General features: G+C 49.4%; 1 protein-coding gene across 1 annotated transcript in view; it reads right to left on the bottom strand.

The window, feature by feature from the left end:
* Positions 1 to 19,982, bottom strand: part of Xylb (xylulokinase) — a 32,190-nt gene extending 12,208 nt beyond the window's left edge. Inside the window, exons 1-10 of the mRNA XM_032911113.1 lie at positions 19,727 to 19,982; positions 18,346 to 18,428; positions 16,242 to 16,311; positions 12,767 to 12,847; positions 9,924 to 10,010; positions 9,305 to 9,433; positions 7,989 to 8,054; positions 6,329 to 6,401; positions 3,391 to 3,509; positions 318 to 399 (exon numbers count right to left, since the gene is read on the bottom strand). Coding sequence (XP_032767004.1) covers positions 318 to 399; positions 3,391 to 3,509; positions 6,329 to 6,401; positions 7,989 to 8,054; positions 9,305 to 9,433; positions 9,924 to 10,010; positions 12,767 to 12,847; positions 16,242 to 16,311; positions 18,346 to 18,428; positions 19,727 to 19,828 — 892 coding nt within the window. The 5' untranslated portion in view covers positions 19,829 to 19,982. The remainder of the gene's footprint in view (positions 1 to 317; positions 400 to 3,390; positions 3,510 to 6,328; positions 6,402 to 7,988; positions 8,055 to 9,304; positions 9,434 to 9,923; positions 10,011 to 12,766; positions 12,848 to 16,241; positions 16,312 to 18,345; positions 18,429 to 19,726) is intronic.
* Between the last annotated feature and the right edge of the window lie 312 nt (positions 19,983 to 20,294).

Genomic DNA, 20,294 nt, shown 5'->3' with positions numbered 1-20,294 from the left:
CACTATCAGGTGTGGCCCTGTTGGAGTAGGGGTGTGTCACTGTAGGCGTGGGCTTTAAGACCCTCATCCTAACTGCCCAGAAGCCAGTAATCTGCTAGCAGCCTTCTGAGAGTCTAGAACTCTCAGCTCCTCTGCACATTCCTGCCTGGATGCTGCCATGTTCCTGCCTTGATGATAATGGACTGAACTCTGAACCTGTAAGCCAGCCCCAAGTCAATGTTGTCCTTTATAAAACTCATGTTGGTCACGGTGTCTGTTCACCAATCAGACCCTGACTAAGACAGTGTGTGTAAGAGCAACCCCACCGAGGCACATACCTGGGTTGTCCCCAGTGAAGGCCACCACTTTGCATCCTGGAGGGAATCCATAGCGCTGAACGTAGTAGGAAGAAATGGCTCCCTGGTAAGAAAGAACACTGTGTTCAGCTGAGCTAGCCACAGCCAGCTCAGCACAGCCACACAGACACGACTCAACCCAGGAGACTCCTGGCTCCAGGTCACTGAGACAGAAGGAATTTTCCATGAGGATGCTGCAGGCATCTGTGGCACAGCCTGGAGCTCCATCATCCGTCCACAGAAGGACCCTGGTACAGGTTCGGAACTACAGGCTTGAAGTTAGCCACCTTGGGGATCACATGAGTTTGAGAAATTCAGGAAAGTCAGAACATAGCAATCCCCAACTTCTGCCTACTCTGTGAACACCAGATTTTGGATACAATGTTGAAGGAAAAAGTAACAGGGCATTGGTTACAAGGAAGCTCGCAGACACAGCAAGGGCCCTATCCATTGGGCCAGCAACTAGAATAAGAATTACAAGATAAGTAAGCAAGGAGAACAGAGTTCTAAAGAAAACTAACCTCAGAGTTAGTGTGGGCTAGCCTGGGCTAGATAGCAAACTCAAGGCCAACCTGGGGTACTTGAGACTGCCTCGAGAAACTGGGGGTAGGGCTGGAGAGATGGCTCAGTGGTTAAGAGCACTGGCTGCTCTTCCAGAGGTCCTGAGTTCAATTCCCAGCAATCACATGGTGGCTCACAACCATCTGTAATGGGATCTGATGCCCTCTTCTGGTGTGTCTGAAGACAGCTACAGTGTACTCACATACATAAAGTAAATAAATCTTAAAAAAAAAAAAAAAGATAAAACCCTATCTTGGGGAAATAAAAAAGCCAAGTGAGTGAAACAAACAAACTAAGGGCAAGGCATAATGGCTGACATCTATAATCCCAACTCCGGCTGCTGAGACAGGAGGATGACCATGAATTCAAGGCCACTCTGGACTCCACAGTAATAGGCCAGTATGAATTACGTAATAAGATTTACTCAAAGAAATACATTTTTAAAAGATACCGTTTCCCTTACTGTAGGGGAAGGAAAAACTACCATCCAGCAATGTTTTGGATTTCCAACAGAACAAGCCATCCTTGGGGGAAATAAAAGGCTTTGGCCTAGGTTGCCTCAGACGCTAGAATGTGATGGGGCCTGTGTGCAGGTTAATGTGGAATCAGTCACTCACCCACAGGCTCCTGTGTCTCTCTGGTGACAACTGCCCTCCACACTCACAGGACACATCAGGAGTCAGGGAGGCCCCAACATAAAAAGTTTGGTTCCAACAGGGGTGACACCGGGTGAAGCCACGGTGACTTCTCATTGGCATTTGGTCAGTAAGTGGAAATGCACATTTTCTCAGAACCGGTTCTTTCCGGTTCCTCTAATACTTGCCTCTGAAAAGGCTCCTCTGAGGCATTCTTGGCATTATGTAAGCAAAGCCTGGGTCTTAGACAAAACTTTGGTCTCCATTTCACATGAAACAAAAGGCTACGAACAGTGGTAACATTCCAGGGACTCACAAAACCCAAAAAATAAAACCAAATTCCCACATTTCAACAGGCAGGCCTAACCACTGACTTGGGACTTGACCCCTAGTGACCCATATCTTACAGAAAACTGAAGCTTAATTAACTTTTTGGCTGTTTTTCTGTGACAGGGCCTCACTATGCGCCTTTGACTGTTCTGGAACCTGCTATGTAGACCAGGCTGGCCTGGAACTCACAGGGATGAAAGGTCTGGGCTACTATTCCATGCTGAAAGGCTAATTCTATATTCTCCGTCTCCTCCTCCTCCTGTCCCTCTTCCTCCTCCTCCTCTTCTTCCTCCTCCTCCACCTGTCTCTCTTCCTCCTACTTATCTTCTTGACCTCCTCCTCCTCTTCTTCCTCTTCCTAATTCTCTTCCTGCTCTGCTACTCTTCTTCCTCCTCCTGCTTCTTCTAATGCTGTAACATTGCTACTCAACAAGGAAACTTAGTATCCACTTGTCCACACTGCTGGACCACACCCAGTGGCAAAGAGATAAGACAACTTACTCCCCCTTAGCTGCTGTAAATGAACTCCTACCCTATTTCAACCATGTGATCCTCTCTACAGCCAAGAATGGGGTCAGCCAACCGGAAGGCACTGGGTGTTCATAGCCCTCAGCCATGGTTAAGTACCCATAACTTACTTGTGGGCCCAACCACCGTCTGAACCCTCTTGACATACTGTATCTCACCTCATAAGTGCAATGGCTTTGTACACAGTGTTACCTCCAGAAGAGGAAGGTGGGACACTGATTAAATACAGGCAGGCCAGGCTGGAGAGATGGCTCAGTGGTTAAGAGCACTGACTGTTCTTCCCGAGGTCCTGAGTTCAAATCCCAGCAACCACATGGTGGCTCACAACCATCTGTAATGAGATCTGATGCTCTCTTCTGGTGTGTCTGAAGATAGCTACAGTGTACTCATATATAATAAAAAAATAAAATATTTAAAAAAAGATTTAAAAAAAATACAGGCAGGCCAAGCTAGGTGTGGTGGCACCACACTGTTAGCCTCAGCACTAGGAGGCAGAGGCAGGAGGGTCTCTGAGTTCTAGGCCAGATTGGTCTACACAACAAGTTCCAGGCCATCTTGGGCTATATAGAGACCCTGCCTCAAAACAACAACAATACGCCATAAACGGGAGGGTCTGGGTGCAGCCAGGGTTTAGTCTTGGTGTGACGCAGGGCCTGTGCTCTGTCAGATCTTCAGTATCTGTTTCCCAGAGTCTGCCTGCTGCAAGCTGCCATGCTAGCACCCAGAATTTCAGCACCCTGCATGTTTACCTTTAGGGGTGCAGTCACCCAGAAATCCTTCAGATAGCTTGGGAACCTAGCCAGGTCCTTGAATGATACTGCGTTATCCAGATATCCTGATATTGATATTCTGAGTAATTCCAAAGGCTGATGAACTTGGTGTGTGTGTGTGTGTGTGTGTGTGTGTGTGTGTGTGTGTGTGTCTGTGTGTGTGTACCTGACCCTAGGCTCCACCAGCAGTGCCCGAACCCCCACTGCAGTCGCTACCCGAAAGAGGACTTACCACAACAGAGCAGGAAGGGACCGGTGAGCCCAGCTTCTCCTTCAAATGGGGGGCACAGGCATCCAGGCAAGCCTGGGACCAGACTTTTTCCTGGATCTGCAACAAATTCATTCCAGACCCTAAGGAAGGTAGGAAACAAAAGTAAAACCCCAGGAGGAGTGGGAGCTTTGGAGGCAGAGATGGGGAAAACGGCACAGTTAGTTCTCTAGAGCAGAGGTGTGGCTGGCTCTTGATCTGCTGTTTCTTAAAATCAGATGTATTTACTTGCTTTTCTATGAACGAATGTTTTCTTGCATGTATGTCTATGCACCACACATGCCAGGACACAATGTCACACATTTGAAAATGGAGTCTCAGGCGGTTGTAAGCTGCCATGTAGCTACTGGAAACTGAGCCCAGGTCCTCTCCGAGAGCGCCCAGCCTCCCCTCCAGCCCTGTGGCTGCATCTACGCATGACAGAGGGAAGTAACAGGCTTGGTTCTCTTTGAGCCTAAGAGCCAGAGTCAGCAGGGCCCATGTAACCCACCTCCTCCAAATACTCCCCACAGACTCCCATCACTCGGGGAGCCTCAGAAAACGCTGTTCCGGGGACTGCCAGGGACGGGGACTGCCCAGTGGCATGCCAACCGGCAAGGGCTCCCATGTCCTGTGGGTTTTAAGGCATCCATCAGAGGCAGCCTTGAGAGAGGGCAGTACTCAGAGAATTCCAGGAAAAGACATGTAAGGTGGGGTCCTTAGGATGGTAGCTTTAAAAGATTCATTACTATCTTAAAAAAAAAGGGGGGGGATGGGGGGTTGGAGAGATGACTCAGCAGTTAAGAGCACTGACTGTTCCTCCAGAGGTCCTGAGTTCAATTCCCAGCAACCACATGGTGGCTCACAACCATCTGTAATGGGATCCGATTTCCTCTTCTGGTGTGTCTGAAGACAGCTACAGTGTACTTATATATAATAAATAAATAAATCTTAAAAAGATTCATTACTTTTATTTATATAAGTAATGTATTAATTATTTAATAGTAATTTAGAATTGTTATTTTTATTAGTTTTATATTTTATTTTATGTTTATTTTATTATTTTATATACTCATAATATATCTCATTTTATATTTATTTATATTTTACATATTCATAATATATATTTTATATTTATTTGTATATTTTATATGTTTATAATTTATTTTACTTATATATTTATATTTTATATTTATTTTGTATTATATTTATTATTTTTATTATATCTGACTATAGTTATGTGCCCTTGAAAGCAGGCAGGCTGGGATAACACGCATGTGAAACTGTTTTACCCATCTCACGTTTTACATGGTGCTGGGAACTGCCCACGGCTGCATGCACCAGGCAAGCACTCTACCAATTACGCTACATCCAAGCCCTGGAAAAAACTTCCATTCTTTATCTATTACCTGGTCTCGAGTGTTTTTATTACGCCAACGGAAAATGGACTAAAATGTTCTCACTCGTCTGTGAGTTGTGAGTTCTTTCAAGAACATCCCTCCAGGGCTGGAGATATGGCTCAGTGGTTAAGAGCACTGACTGCTCTTCCAGAGGTCCTGAGTTCAAATCCCAGCAACCATATATGGTGGCTCACAACCATCTGTAATGAGATCTGACCCCCTATTTGGTATGTCTGAAGACAGCTACAATGTACTTATACGTAATAAACAAACACACAAATAAATAAAAGTTAAAAAAAAAAAAAAAGAATGTCCCTCTAGCTGCCCCTCCCTGCTGACATCGCTTCTGTTTTATCAGAGTTTTGATACCAAAAGCTTCCGATTCTGACTGGGGTGTGGTAGCATACATTGTAATCAAAGCACCTCAGGAGGCAGAGGCAGGAGGATTGCTGTTGAGTTTGGAGAAAGCCCAGGCTACACAATGAGTTCAATGGGAGCCCGGGGCACACAGCAGAATCTTGTCTCGAAAAACTAAAACCGAGGGGAGAGAGAGACAGCTCAGGGTTAGGTTAACGGCATGTACTCTGTAGGGAGCTCACTTTGGGCTCCAGCACCCACGTCCGGTGGCTCGTAGCCTCCTACAGCTCCAGAGGGGTCCAGTGCCTCTATCCCGCATGGAGACTTGACACAGGTGCCCAGTCACACACGAATAATTAAATAAAGTAAATCTATTTTTTTAAAGCCCTAAGCCAAAAACAAAACAAAACCCAAACTGCATGGTGGTGCACACCTGTTACCCTAGAAATTAGAAAGTAGAGGCCGAAGGTCAGATGTTCAAGGTCATCCACAGCTTCCTTGTAAGCTTAAGGCCAGCCGGGCTTCAAGAGACTGTATCTCACAGAACAAAATTGGGCTGGATAATAAATAAGTAAACCGAATTCTTAAATTCACCAAGTATGAACAGCACAGTAGACGGCAGAAGCCAAGCTCCAAGATGCTCCCTGAGGATCCTTGCTTCTGGTACTCACACCTCGTGAGGTGCCCCCAACCCTGTCCCCCATGATCCCTGTGATCAGAAGGACGAATGAAGCAACTGCTCAGCTCCTTCTCCTGTGGCTCCTCCCACCCCTCCCCTTCCCCCGCCCTCTCCCTCTCCCCGCATGCCCTTTTTTCACGCAGACCCTCTTCCTTCCCACAGTTTCATCAAGGACCTTAGAGAGGGACATCGGAAGCTTCCCCAACCCCGGCACCCTCCAGACGCCTGCTCCCTGGCTTAGAGTTTGTCTGCAGCCCTGTGTCTTGAGACAGGACCGCCCAGTGTAGCTACGGCTACGGCTACGTTCCAGACTGCAGGCGCCTCGGGCACTGAGAGAGAACATACACCTTTGCCATCTTCAGCTGAGGAGTGTAGAGGTCACACAGCAGGAATGGTGAGAGCTGCGTGTCAGGCACCTAAGCTGGATGAGGCGACTGCAGTCCCCACGGCCCCCCTACACGGGAGCAAGCGTGTTCTGAAGACTTACCATCACTGTAGTCGATGGGCGAGTACCCACCCAGGAAGAGCGAAGCAGCAAAACTACTGACCAAGGAAATTCTCTGGAAAAGAAGGAAGCAGGGTGAGAGAGGACTGACTTCCACACACGTAAGCTACTGAACACTTCACACACACACACACACACACACACACACACTCACATGCACACTCAGGCACATACACATGTACATCCAGGTGCACACACAGGCACACAAGCACATGCACACAGGCATGTGCACTCACACGCACACACTCATGTTCACACACAGGCACACAAGAACACACGCACACATACCACAAGGAGTGGGGAATGGAAGCTTCAGTGATGGAGACAGAGTATCCACCCAGAAACAGCCTGAGCTCTCAGTAACCCTGGTTTAAAGCAAGGAAACCATCATGGCTGACATCAAAAGGCAAGGCCCTGAGGAACACGCGGCACTTAGGGAGGCTGGTTTCCCATCTGGAATCCATTCAGTCCTGTCAATACCTCACTCCACTTCTGTGTCTTTGACGTGTGGTCACAGGAAGCGACCAGAACACGAAACGAATTAAGTCTCTCAGAGCTACCACAAGTTTAAAACAAACTGTCAGCCCCACAAGACGCTACAACACCCGATCCTACCCCCAAGAGAATCGCTGATGGGCTGAAAACATCAGCCTGGGTGTTATGACTTTCATACCAAGGGCCCCTAGACCGGAGGAGAGAGCCACCGCCTTTAGCCCCCATTGGGACGTACACCTCAATCCACATGGATAGGAGAGTTTTTATTCTTCAGTGGCTAATGCTGTGAGTGGTTTGAAACCTGGAATTATTAACTAATAAACTGCAACCAGGCGTGGTGGTGTAGGCCCGCGATCTCGGCACCTGAGGCAGAGGCAGAGGTTTGAAGCCAACCTTGGCTGCGTGAGTTCAAAGCTAGACTGGGTTACACAGAAAACTCCCGTCTTTAAAAACCAAACGCTGTGGCGGGATGCACACCTGCAATTCCAGCACTCGGCAGGTGGAGAGAGGTAAACCCCAGATCAGGGATCCTTAGCCTCAGAGAGAGTTTGAGAACAACCTGTGTTACCTGAGGCCCTGTCTCAGAAAAAAAAAAATGTCAAGAAATAAATGTTCATAACTCTTATGAATTTGCCCAAACCACAACAAGTTGTAGTTTATTGTGGGAACCAGGCCTCAAGACGGTCTCTGTTGAGGCTTCCCTGACCCACCCTGCCTCCTACGTGTTCGGAATGAGGCGGCAGCACTGCCTGTGAGCTGGGGGCTGGGGATTAAGAGGGGAAAAAGGGAGCTGTGTGGTGCGGCATCATGGTAGACAACTGTGGCGCAGAGCCCCATGTGTCCAAAATTAGAAAAGATACAGGGATTTTTGGGGTTTTTTTTTTTCCTTTGTTTTTAATTTGTTTTGCTGTGTTTATTATGTAGAGAAATGCACATATGTCACTTGTGTGGAGGTCAGAGGGCAGCTTTCAGGAATTGGCTCTCTCCTTCCACCCTGTGGGTCCTGGGGACAGAACTCAGTCAGGCTTGGAGGCAACTGAACCTGAGGCGCCTTAACAGCCCCTCTCTGAAGCTTTTCACACGGATGCACACGGGATGCACACAGGATGCACACGGGATGCACACGGGATGCACACGGATCACCCACCTCAGAGTTCGAGTAGGCCTCAGGGTTCTTCTGGAAAATCTTCGCGATCTGGTTCCCCGTAAATCGCTGGGGAATAAGAGAGCACAGACTCTTAGAAACCCAGAATAACCGTACACAGAAGGTCGGTGTCGTACAGTAAGGTCAGCATAGCATGACCCAGGTACAGCGTAGAATACAACAGCTTCGGGGAGCTCCCAAGTCTAGAAATGCCTGTTGTTACCAACAAGCCGAACACCGAAGCTGGTGGATTTCAGCCTTTGAGTCCTTGAAACGTTCTTGGTCATGAACTCTTAGGCAGGCAGCAATCCCTCCACACCCACTGACGAGGCAAACCCCAGCTCCCTGGGAGGGCGTCTCACGGGCCAGTCAGCTCTGTGAATAGTTCTTACGATCGATGACTCTCCTTAGAAATATACTTATTTCCTTATTAATGTGTACATGTCTGTGTGCCATGTGTGAGCAGGAACGTACAGACACCAGTGACAGCATTGGATTGGCCTGGACCTGGAGCTACAGGTAGCTATGAGCTGTCAAGTAGGAACCGAACCTAGGTCCTCTGCAAGAGCGGCCGCGTGCTCAGAGCCCCCTTTCCAGCTCCAGGAGCACCAGAGGCTGGGGTCAGGTATTCTGGCTGTGGAGACCTTATTCCTAGTGTTTTCACTGGGCTTAAGGGTTTTGGGGTGTTTTCATCTGTTTTTCCTTTTATTTTTACTTTATGATGGAGGCACATGTATGTCTTTCTCACATAGAGAGTGTGTGTGTGTGTGTGCGTGCGTGTGTGCGTGCATGTGTGAATGTGCACATGGGTGCCCAAGGAAGCCACAAGAGGGTGTCCAATACCCTGGAGCTGGGGTTACCTGCGGTTGCAGGTTGCAGCTGTTAAGTCACCTGACGTCCTGGGAACCGAACCTTTGCAAGTGCAGTGTGCACTCTGACCTGCTGAGCGATCTCTAGACCTCCATCCCCTACTCAAGCCACAGTCATGTGACCCAAGATAGCCAACCACGACGAACTCTGTAACAGTGGCTAAAGCCCTTGAGGCCCCACACCAAGGGTCTTCAGGACTCCTAACTCCTTTCAGCATCAAAACTTCCTCAATTAGAAGTCCTGCCTGCTATTATTATGAGGTTACGGACCTCTCGTCTGAGGCAGCACGCCCCTCTCCACACAGTACCTCGGGATGCCTGGATCAGGCTGCACGCTCCAGCCCAACTCAGGTGATCACTTCAGATCACTTCAGATGATGCTGCCACCAGGCAGGCACCAGGTTTATCCTCCCAGAGTTCTAATCCCCACCCGGGGGGCATGTCACCTACCTCATAGGCCCGGGACCCTGTGAGGCAGCTGAGAGCCTGGGCCCCACCCACCGCAGCCTCCAGCTGGTGGCACTGGGCTGTGGTACTGGAGTCCATCCATATCGGGCAGTCACTAACGGAGAAGCAGGCCTGGGAAGAACAGTCCCCCACTGAGTGCAGGCGACCCTGGGGCTGGTAGTCACCCTGTCTGTCCTATTAGGAAGACCCTGTGGATCAGCCGCCTGTGGGGTTAATGAGGTCTCTCCAGAAAGCCTGAGGATGGTGATCTCCTGTTGAGGGCACCCAGGAAAGTCAGGCTGCAGGGGGCAAGCAGCAGGCAACAGTGCCATCAAAGCACAGGTTCGGCTGGGGCTTTGGAAACGTAGGGAAGGAAAACTGGAGATCCACCTCCCGGCATCACCACAGGCCCCACGGCTGTTCAGTGAAGGAAGGGGCTCACTAATGGGGGGTCGCCTACAAGGAGACATCAGCCGGGGGGCGGCTGGGCAGGCCATGCTCACTGGACTGTCAATGCCACTTCCTCACACTGCAGAGAAGCCCCGGATTGCAGGGTCCCCAGGACATAGGGGTCCCTCTGCCTGCTTTGCAGACGTGTAGTGAATTGACAAGACATCTTCACCTGCAGCTGCTGATGCAACGGGAGAGCCGGTGACAGGCTTGACAACGCCAGGCTGGCTCCAGTCTTCCAGTAAACGCTTCCGTGTTGCTGTGGAGGGGAACATAAGCACATGTTCACTCACTGTGCCCCGAGACAGGTGTACATGTGTTCACACACCGTGCCCTGGGTCACAACCTCCTGCAGACGCACACCCAGACCTCAAGCCTGTCTCTGCCACCTCTCTGTCACACAGCTCAGTGTCTTTATGACACTCGGCTTTCACTTTTATAAAAGAAGTAACTCCACTTTGTCACTCAAAACTCGCAGGAAGGGTTCTTGAATCATTGGACCGTGTTTTGGCGTCTTTTGTCAAACTGTACCAATAGTCAACATCGCCAACCTATATCATCTGGAGCTGACGCGTGACACCTCTTCACTTCACAAACATCTTGGGCACCGAGAGCATCCCAGGCCTCAGAGCAAAAGGTTATTTCTGCCCCTGATATCCAGGACCACAAGCTTGAGGGAAAGGAAAGGCACAAAAGTGCCATTACAAACCCTGCAGAGGCTGGGGGATGGTCTGGTTACAAAAGTGCTTGTCTTACACGCATGAGGACCTGAGTTCAGACCCTCAGAACCCACACTAAAAAAAAAAATAATCTGGTAGCGAATACCTCAGTGTTTGAGAGCACTGGCTGCTCTCTCAGGAGCCTGGATTCAACTCCCAGCAACCACATGGTGGCTCCCAACCACTATCTGGACGTAACTGCTGTTCCTGAGAATCTGATAACCTCTTCTGGCCTCTGCAGATGTGCGTGTGGTGCACAGACACACATAAAGACCTAACATTCATGCATAGAAAATAAATAATAAAGTAAACTTCAAAAAAAAATCTAGAGGGCTGGAGAGATAGCTCAGTGGCCAAGAGATCTGGCTGCTCTTCCAAAAGACTGGATTCAACTTCCAGTATTCACCGTGGAGGCTCCCAACCATCTGACATACATGCAGACAAAAATACCTATACACAGAAAAAAATTTTTTTAAAGATAGCTCTTCCAGAGGTCCTGAGTTCAAATCCCAGCAAACCCAAGGTGGCTCACAACCATCTGTAGTGGGATCTTGGCGCCCTCTTCCGGTGTACAGGCACATATGCAGGCAGAACACTACATAATAAATCTTTAAAAATAGAAAAAGAAACCCAAGATTGTCAGCTGACCACACATATGTGCAGACATGTATATATGCACCCTCACACAGAGGGCCTCACCAGTGGATGTACAGACTGACACATGGAATAGCACTCCAGGCTGAGAGTATAAACTGGATCCTGAGCTGGGCACCTGCTGCCAAGTCTCATAACCCGAGTGTCCATGTGGAGAAAGGACAGAAGCATTTTCTAGAAGCTGTCCTGAGACATCTGCACATGGGTGGCATAATATCACAAAGACATGCATATGCTAACTTTTTTTTAAAGAGTAGTTAAGGGCTGGAGAGATGGCTCAGCGGTGAAGAGCACTGACTGCTCTTCCAGAGATCCTGAGTTCAAATCCCAGCAACCACATGGTGGCTCACACTCATCTGTAATGGGATCCAATGACCTTTTCTGGTGTGTCTCAAGACAGCTACAGTGTACTTATATATAATAAATAAATAAATCTTTAAAAAGAAGGTAGTTAAACCTTAAGAAAGTTTACTACGTTCCAGGCACTGTTCTCAGTATTTAACTGTTACAGTGACCCTATGCCAGTAGGGAACCTGGATGCACCTCCCCTGATTGACAGTGCCACCACCAGCTTAGAATCACCACCGGGACCAGAGACCTGGAGGAGCTCAGCACAGCACCTGGAGCATACTCCAGCTCAGTTGACAACAGGAGGCAGCTTCCAACTGAAACTAGTCTCAGGGCTCGAGAAACGAGAAACGGCTCAGCAGTTAAGGGGGTTTGCTGATTCGGCAGAGAACCTAAGCTCTGTTCCCAACACCATTGGGGGTGGGGGGGGGAGGTTGGGGCTGAGACTCACAATTGCCTGCAACCCTGCCTCCAGGAGAACCAACGGCCTCTTCTGGCCTCCAAGGTTGCCTGCACTTCCGTGCACAAACCCACAAACACACACACACACACACACACACACACACACACACACTCACACTCACACTCACACACACAAACAACACACACACTCACACACACACACAAACAACACACACACACACACACACAAACAAACACACACACACACACACACAAAACTGCTCTCATTCTTATTGTTTTCCTTCAAGGAACTGTAAAGAAACTTTAGTCCCACTGAACAGTCACAACAAATGCACATCTCATGCTTGCTGCATCCCTTTATGGCACCTGTGTGTACTTCCCCTGCCATCTGCCCTGCTTTACTATGTCTCTGTTGAGTCCTGAGGACTCAATGTTGGGCCTCATGCATGTCAGGAAAGTGCTCTACCACTTTCTCTAACCCTCTCTTAATTTATGTTGAGACAGGGTCTCACCTTGCCAAGGCTAGCCTCAAACTCACCAGGTATCCCAGGAAGGCCAGAATGTCACCTTTTTATATGCTTTATCATAGAAGCACCTCAGGTTCTTTTGCAAGGAGGCCAGCCATAGAAAGAGCTGAAGGGAATGTCACTACCAAAGAAATGTGTACGCAAGTTCAAAGCCAGCCTTTTCTACAGAGCAAGTTCCAGGACAGCCAGGGCTATACAGAGAAACCCTGCCTCAAAGAAAAAAAAAAAAAAACTTTAAAAAAAGAGAGAGGAAATTCCATACCCCACAGGGAACCATCAGTTCAGCACCACCCTCTGCTGAGATAGCTAAGTTCCCAGGGCCCATGGAGCTGCTGTTGACAAACCTGGCCTGCCCCAGATAAGGCTAGAACTTGAGAGAAGTCAAAGCCGGAAGCCTTCATCTTCTCCAGGATCAGGTCCAGAGCCTGAGAAGAACAGAATCCACCGTGACTCAACAGAAACACTGAGTTCGCCAACCACAGGCTTGAGCATAGAAAGGCCAAGGGCTCTGCCCACAGGAGGGCGCTCAACACAGGATCTGTAAGTGTCAGGACAGCTGTGTGGGGATAGCTGATTAAACAGGCAGGCACCAGTCAAAGCGAAGGGTCAACTTGGGCTGGAGAAATGGTTCAGTGGTTAAGAGCACTGACTGCTCTTCCAGAGGACGTGAGTTTGATTGCCAGCAACCACATGGTGGCTCACAGCCATCTGTAGTGGGATCTGATGCCCTCTTCTAGTGTCTGAAGACAGTGACAGTGTACTCATAAAAAATATAATTTTTAAAAGGCACACACACAAAAAAGGGTCACTTTGACCAATCACACAACTTTTTCTGTCTGTTTTAAACATGTATTTTTTGTGGATGGGTGTGCATGTGTCTGTGTGCGTGTACGCCCCAAGAGTGTGGGTGTCTGAGGAGGCCAGGAACAGTCACAGACCCCTGTAGCTGGAGTCACAGATGTTTGTGAACAATCTGACATGGGCGATAGGAACTAAATTCAGGCAGGCCCTCGGGAAGAGCGGCAGCAAGTGCTCTTAACCACTGAGTCATCTCTCCAGCCCAGGTTTGGTTTTTCTGAGAAGTTTCATTGTAGTTCAGGGTAGCATAACTCACTATGTAGCTAGATGAGGGGGTCCCTGAAGGTATCCAGGCAGGGAAGCCGGGAGGAGGGGAATCGAACCGGGCAGAGAGACAAGAATGGAAATCCAGTGCAGATTGACTTCGTCAGCCTGGATCCGATTTCAGGGAGTCTAATAATCAGGTGGTCTATTCCTAAAGTATTTAAGCCCTGTATAATTTAGGGGAAAGTTTCCTGATGTAACACAATCTACACAATCTCTGGTGCACAAGGAAGCCTAATTACATTGAAACTCAACTCGGGAACCTGTCGTTTCTTCCAAGAAGGCGGGTTCTAGATATGCGCTGCCTGTACTCAGTCATACAGACAGCAGAGAGGTCCTTCGGGCTATTGGCCACCTCCAGTCCTACTTAAAGGAGCTTGATATGGCCTGGGCCAACGGTAATGCAGATCACCAGTCTCTTAATCCCTCCAATCTCAGCCTTCTGAGGGAAGAACAGGTTTTTCATCTTTCCCACTGGAAAGACAACTCCCCTGTGCCTAACATTCCTGGTTTCTCCGGAGACCTGTGGGTGGGTGGGTGGGTGGGTGCAGGGACCTTCGCGACCCGCTCCAGCTAAGGATGACCTTGATTGAATTCCTGACCTTTTCCGCCTCCACCTCTGAAGCGCTGGGATCCCGGGTGTGCACCGCGGTGCCTACTCTGGCTAAAACAGTGTTAGAGACATGAAGTCATACACCGTAAATCCTCTCAGAATTACCGTCTGTACTTGGCACCTCCTAGGCTCTAGGGAAGAAGCAAAGCAAACGGCTCAAACCGACTGCTTCCCTTTCACATGCATTTCTACTTCACCGTCTGAAGGATCTGACCCTAGTGCAGAAGGAGAGCCGGTACCCCTTCGGAACTCTGACACAGGAGCCTGACGGAGGAGTGAGTGGAACCAGTGCTGTCAAGTCCCTACTGAATCTTTTTATTTATTACTGAATTTGGCCCATGGCCAGATGGACCAGGATGCGGCTTTATTGGTAGGGGGCTTGCCTACCATACCTTGAGTCATGGATTCCACCCCCAAACCACATGAAAACAAGCTCTTGATTATTAGGGATTTAGAGAAGGGAGGGTCAGAAGTTCAAGGTCGCCCTCAGCTACTCGGTATTGGAGGTCAACCTGGAAGACACTAGAACATCTCTCTCTTTTTATATATTTCACGGCAGATGGACAGACAGACAAATATAAACATTTCACGGCAGGAATCTGAGACTCATGGCAGCTTGTGTCTCCTGAGGACAGAGAAGTTGCTCCAGCTTATGTCTAAGCCTGAGATCCCCACTCCATGCTGAGATCACCCCAGGCCCCGACAATGCTTCTTGTCAAACCTTAGACAGGAGGGCAGAGACTGGCAAAGTTAGAAACAAGTTCAGCACCGGAGGGTGCCTCAGCTTAGGGACCACCCTGGCTCTACAGGTAACCCTGGATCTCCACCCACCCACCCTGACACAGTCCTTAACTTCATCTCTGGGACCTCTCAACAACGACCCTTGCCTCTGACCTTGTCTCTGCACCTTGGGTCTGGCTCTGTCCTCTGAGGTGTATTTCAGCCAACGTGTCTGGTTAGAATCCATCGTTAACTCCGCTCTCCCAGAGTCTGACCCTTGATCAGGTAGATAGAACAGAACTCACAGTAGTCTAATTTTTAAACAGAAAATAACATAGGAGATGGATAAATGGGTATGGGAAGGTGGAGGAAGGCTTTTGGCAGACACACTAAGCGCTGCCTTTGCCCGGCTTCCAAGTTGAAGGACTTTGGTGACATCAGCATGAGGCACGCTCAGACCTGTCGTGTATGTCCGTGTTGGATGGGTCCTTGTATGGGTCACCAGATCTGGCCGCAGGAGGGTCAGGGTGGGTGGTCCTAAGCAGGCAGGTCTAGCTTGGGGCTGATTTTAGCCTGTCTAATTAATTATAAGACAACATCCTGAGTGACCATGCTGTGGGGACAATATGAAGCCACTAAAACCCTCAGGCCATGCTAGTACTGATGGCAGGGTCCAGGAAAGCCTAGGGGCTGGAGAGATGGTTCAGCGGTTAAGATCACTGACTACTCCTCCAAAGGTCCTGAGTTCAATTCCCAGAAACCACATGATGGCTCACAACCACCTGTAACGTGATCCAATGTCCTCTTCTGGTGTGTCTGAAGACGGCGACAGTGTACTCACATATAAAATAATAAACCTTTAAAGGTGGCACAGACTAGGGACACAGCTTGTAGAGTGTTTAGGCAGCTTGCAGGAAGCTCCAGGACCACATACACTGGGCGTGAAGCTACATACTTAATCCTAACACTTAGGAGGTAAAGACAGGATCAGAGTTCAAGGTTTTTCTTGGCCACATAATGAGTTCTACACCACCCTGGGCTATGAGACCTCATCCTTCAAACATAAACAGCCAGCCAGGTGTGGTGATGCACACCTTTAATCCCAGTGCTACGGAGGCATAAGTAGGCAGATCTGAGTTTAAGACCAGCCTGGTCAGAGCGAGTTCCAGAACAGCCAGGGTTGCACAGAGAAACCCTGTTTCAAAAGAACAAAGTAAATGAATACATAAGCAAACCATAAACTCTGGCTTATTCTGACCCCAGACTTATACAGTCTCAACGGATGCCCCCAAGAACTGCCACTGTGGGGCCAGCAGTGCCACAGGCTGCATACAGGAGAGGGAAGGGAGCCTCCCTATGCTTACCTGGACCCACATCAGGACCGGAGAGGTGACCGTCAGCCTGTCCTTGTGTACATGGACACCGCCCTGAGTTCTGCAGGGAGAACAGGTATGTGGGACGGAGCCTTGGACAGGCCGATCTCTGAGGAACTGCCACATGGTGGGTGGCAGAGGCCTCCACACCAAGGAAAATATCCCTTGTGTGCCAAGCAGAAGCTAGGTACTGAGCACCAGAAGCCGTAAGGAAAAGACGGAGGAGTCTTTTCACACAGAACTGGACAGCTCATTTTTCTTTTCCTCAGTTTTCATTTCATCTATATGAGTGTTTTGCCTTACATGTATGTGCGTGTACCACATGTGTGCCTAGTACCCTGAGAGGTCCAAACAGGCCATATGATCCCCTGAGACTGGAGCCATAGATGTGAGCCATAGTCATGTGAGTGGCTGTTGGGAACTGAACCCAGGTCCTCTGGAAGAGTAGCCAGTGCTCTTACTGGAATCTCTCTAGCCCTGGGGAAGTCTTCTAGAAGGCACCATCTCAGAAGAGAAAGCCTTGCCCAGAAGGCAGGGCTGGACCTCAGGAATGAAAACTGGCTGCTTTCTCTTTCCTCCCGGTAGCTCAGGCTGGCCCGGAACTTGCTCCTGATTGCTAAGGCTGTAGGTGTGTACCTGAAGAGCAGGGGACTTTGTATAAGAGAAGCCGAGGCTGTCACTCTGTGACTTAGTAGGTACAGAGCCCTTTTCGATCCCCAGGACAAAAAGAAAGATGGATAAAAAAAATGTAAAAGGAGCAGTCAAGTGTGATGGCACTCTTCCATCATCCCGGCACTCTGGAGGCTGAAGCAGGAGGATTACAAACTGGGGGAGCCAGCCTAGAAAAAGTGAGCCTTCTCAAAAACAAATAAATCAAAAAACAAAACAAAACCAACAATAACAACAACAACAATAACAAAAACCACAAACACCCCAGACGTGGCAGCGGCAACCTCTGAAGGGACGAACAAGGATTAGAAATTTAAGGTTGGGGCTGGAGAGATGGCTCAGTGGTTAAGAGCACCGACTGCTCTTCCAGAGGTCCTGAGTTCAATTCCCAGCAACCACATGGTGGCTCACAACCATCTGTAAAGAGATCTGATGCCCTCTCCTGGTGTGTCTGACGACAGTAACAGTGTACTTATATATAATAGATGAATAAATGTTTAAAAAAACTTTAAGGTTGTCTTCAACTACACAGTGAGAGCCATGAGACCCTGTTTCAAAAAGGGGTGAGAAGATATACTCAGGTGCACATATGTGTGCACATGCCTAGTGCCAAAAGTACTCTAAGGAAAAGAAGGCCGACAGTAGATGTGACCACTGGACTCTGGCCAGAAAGGAGTTCGAGCTGACGTGAACATTTCTTTATAACTTCTCCAGTCTGTAGCACCTTTTCTCTTTGAGACAGGATTTCTCTGTGTAGCCCCGGCTGTCCTGGAACTCACTCTGCAGACCAGGCTAGCCTTGAACCCAGAGATCCACCTGCCTCTGCCTGGAGTGCCAGGATTAAAGGCGGGCGCCACCACAGCCCCGCTATGTGGTGCTCTTCCATTAGTAACAGAAGGGAGCCAAGAACCATCCTGTGCCTGGTACAAAACAAAAATCTGAGTGAACGGATGAACTCAACTGGGAAGGAATAGGGAAGAAATCACTCCACGTGTGCAAAGAAAAGATTCTCAGGGCCGCAGAGATATACATATGGCTCAGGGGTTAAGAGTACTGGCTGCTCTTCCAGAGGAACTAGGTTCAATTCCCACCACTCTATGGTGGCTCACAACTGTCTGTGATTCCAGTTACACGGGGTCCGATGTCCTCTGCTGGCCTCTTTGGACACCAGGCAGGAATGTGGTGCACAGACATACTTGCAAGCAAACACAACAACAACAACAACAACGACAACAACGACGACGATGATAATAATAACAATAATAATAATAACAATAATAATAATAATAATAATAATAATAGATGCTCAGAGGTCTATGCAGACTCTCTTGCAGCTGGGTTAGGTCAGACCAGTATAGCTGATAAATGCAAATGCTTTAGGGAGGATCTCAAACCACCCGCCCGCCCACGCCCACCAGCTACACACCCAAATTCCGGAAGGTCTCTGTCAAAATGCACACTGTCCTCATAGAAGACGTTCAGCTCTGCATCAACAGCAACGACTTTGACCTGGAAGACATTTATGAGAACGGTGTGTAGGATTTTCTCAGCCTCTACCCCGGCCCAAGGGGTTTCTAAGTCAGTTAAGGTTCAGCATTGACACTAAGGTTAATGGGCATCATCGTAACCGTAGCAAAATAAGTTTCAGGGGGTACGTGCTCAAAATAAATAAATAGGGCTGGAGAGATGGCTCAGCGGTTAAGAGCACTGGCTGCTCTTCCAGAGGTCCTGAGTTCAATTCCCAGCAACCAAATGGTGGCTCACAACCATCTGTAATGAGATCTGATGCCCTCTTCTGGTGTGTCTGAACACAGCGACAGTGTACTTCTATATGTTAAATCAATAAATCTTTAATAAATAAATAAATAAAGAAAAGCAGAAAATTAAAAAATGAGAAATCCAGATGAAACTCCCACTGTCTTCAAGAATATGCTCCTCAAACAGGGGAGGCCATGACATCTGCACCCTACAAGGAGGCTTGTCTCCAGGGGTTGTCCCCAGAGCAGTGACTACCATCAAGCCAGACAAGACATCCTAAGGAAGCTCTTCCATTCCAAGCTCAGGGAAGAGGGAGTAACAGGTCTAGTAGGGCAAGGTGACATCCCTATGGGATGTTCCCCACAGGGACCCGAAGGCTCTGGCTCTCTTCATCCGTTTGAGAAGGGTCTCACAGCTACTATGTTTATTCCTCGAGGACGCATGCTCGGACGTCCCATGCCTACTTGGAAGGCAAATTGTTAATGCACTCAGCTCTCTGCTGGGAACTCCAACCTCTGACCTGGTATGGCAGACCCTGGCACACTAATGCCAGCCAAGAGGGGGGTGGGGAGGCTGCGGACAGGCAAAGTCCATTTGCACACTATGCCCATTTCACTTTTAAAAAAGTGTGTGGTGTGGTGGCATCCTCCTTTAAACCCAGCACTCAGGAGGCTACGGATAGTGGATTACTGTGAGTTCAAGGCCAGTCTGGTCTGCACAGTGAATCCAGGCCAGCGGAAGCTACATAGTAAAGTTCTGCCTCAAAATATAAAATAATAAAGTAAAGTAAGGCGCTCAGTTGTAATCCGGATATAGGTTATGCATGCGTGCACACGTCTGCCAGCCTGTGGGCTCTGCCGTTTTCGCCGAGTGTCTCGTATTCCAGCCATCTGCAACCGGGACTCGCGTGGACCTCTCGAGGCACTTTCGCCCCGCTACGTGTTCGTGCTCTTGTTCTCGGGGTTCTGCAGGAAGGCACCGGAGGTTTCCGGGAGGACGCGTCTCGCTGGCAGGCATCGCTAGGCTCCCACTCCGCGCCCCCCGCGTACCTGCTGCGTGCTGAAGTCCCAGCCCAGGCAACAGCGGCGGCCCGCCCGCTCCGCCATGGTCTTGGGGGTTCCCACCGTCCGTCTGTGCGTCCGTGCGTCCATGTGTCCCGAGGCGGCGAGACTGTCGCTGCGCTCCGACGCCCAGACCCCAGGGCCCGCCTCTCGCCACGCCCGGCAGGACTCTGGACTGGAGTCACGAGGTGGGACTGCCCTCTGGCGCCGCCTGCGGGAGGTCGCGAGTGGTACTGGGTCTGGCTGGGGCACTTGGTGGTCGCTACCGGTGCAGGTCCCCATCCGGCAGCGAAATGGCTTCCCTCCAGTTCACCCCACCCACATTCACCCCTGCCCCGACCTAAGAAGGCCTGGCTTTCCTTGGAGACATTTGGGAACTCTGGGGCAACTAGTTCTTGCAAGTCCTTCAGGGAGGGTCCTGCCCCCCCCTCCCCCGCCTCCCGGAATTCTCAGGATGGAAGGGAGGGAGGGAGAGAGAGGGGGGGAGGGAGAGAGAGGGGGGGAGGGAGGAAGGAAGGAAGGAAGGAAGGAAGGAAGGAAGGAAGGAAGGAAGGAA

Source organism: Rattus rattus, chromosome 8, assembly GCF_011064425.1.
Source record: "Rattus rattus isolate New Zealand chromosome 8, Rrattus_CSIRO_v1, whole genome shotgun sequence".
Classification (NCBI taxonomy): domain Eukaryota; kingdom Metazoa; phylum Chordata; class Mammalia; order Rodentia; family Muridae; genus Rattus; species Rattus rattus.
Note: the sequence above shows the minus strand (reverse complement) of the source record. Positions and strands in the feature narration are given on the sequence as shown.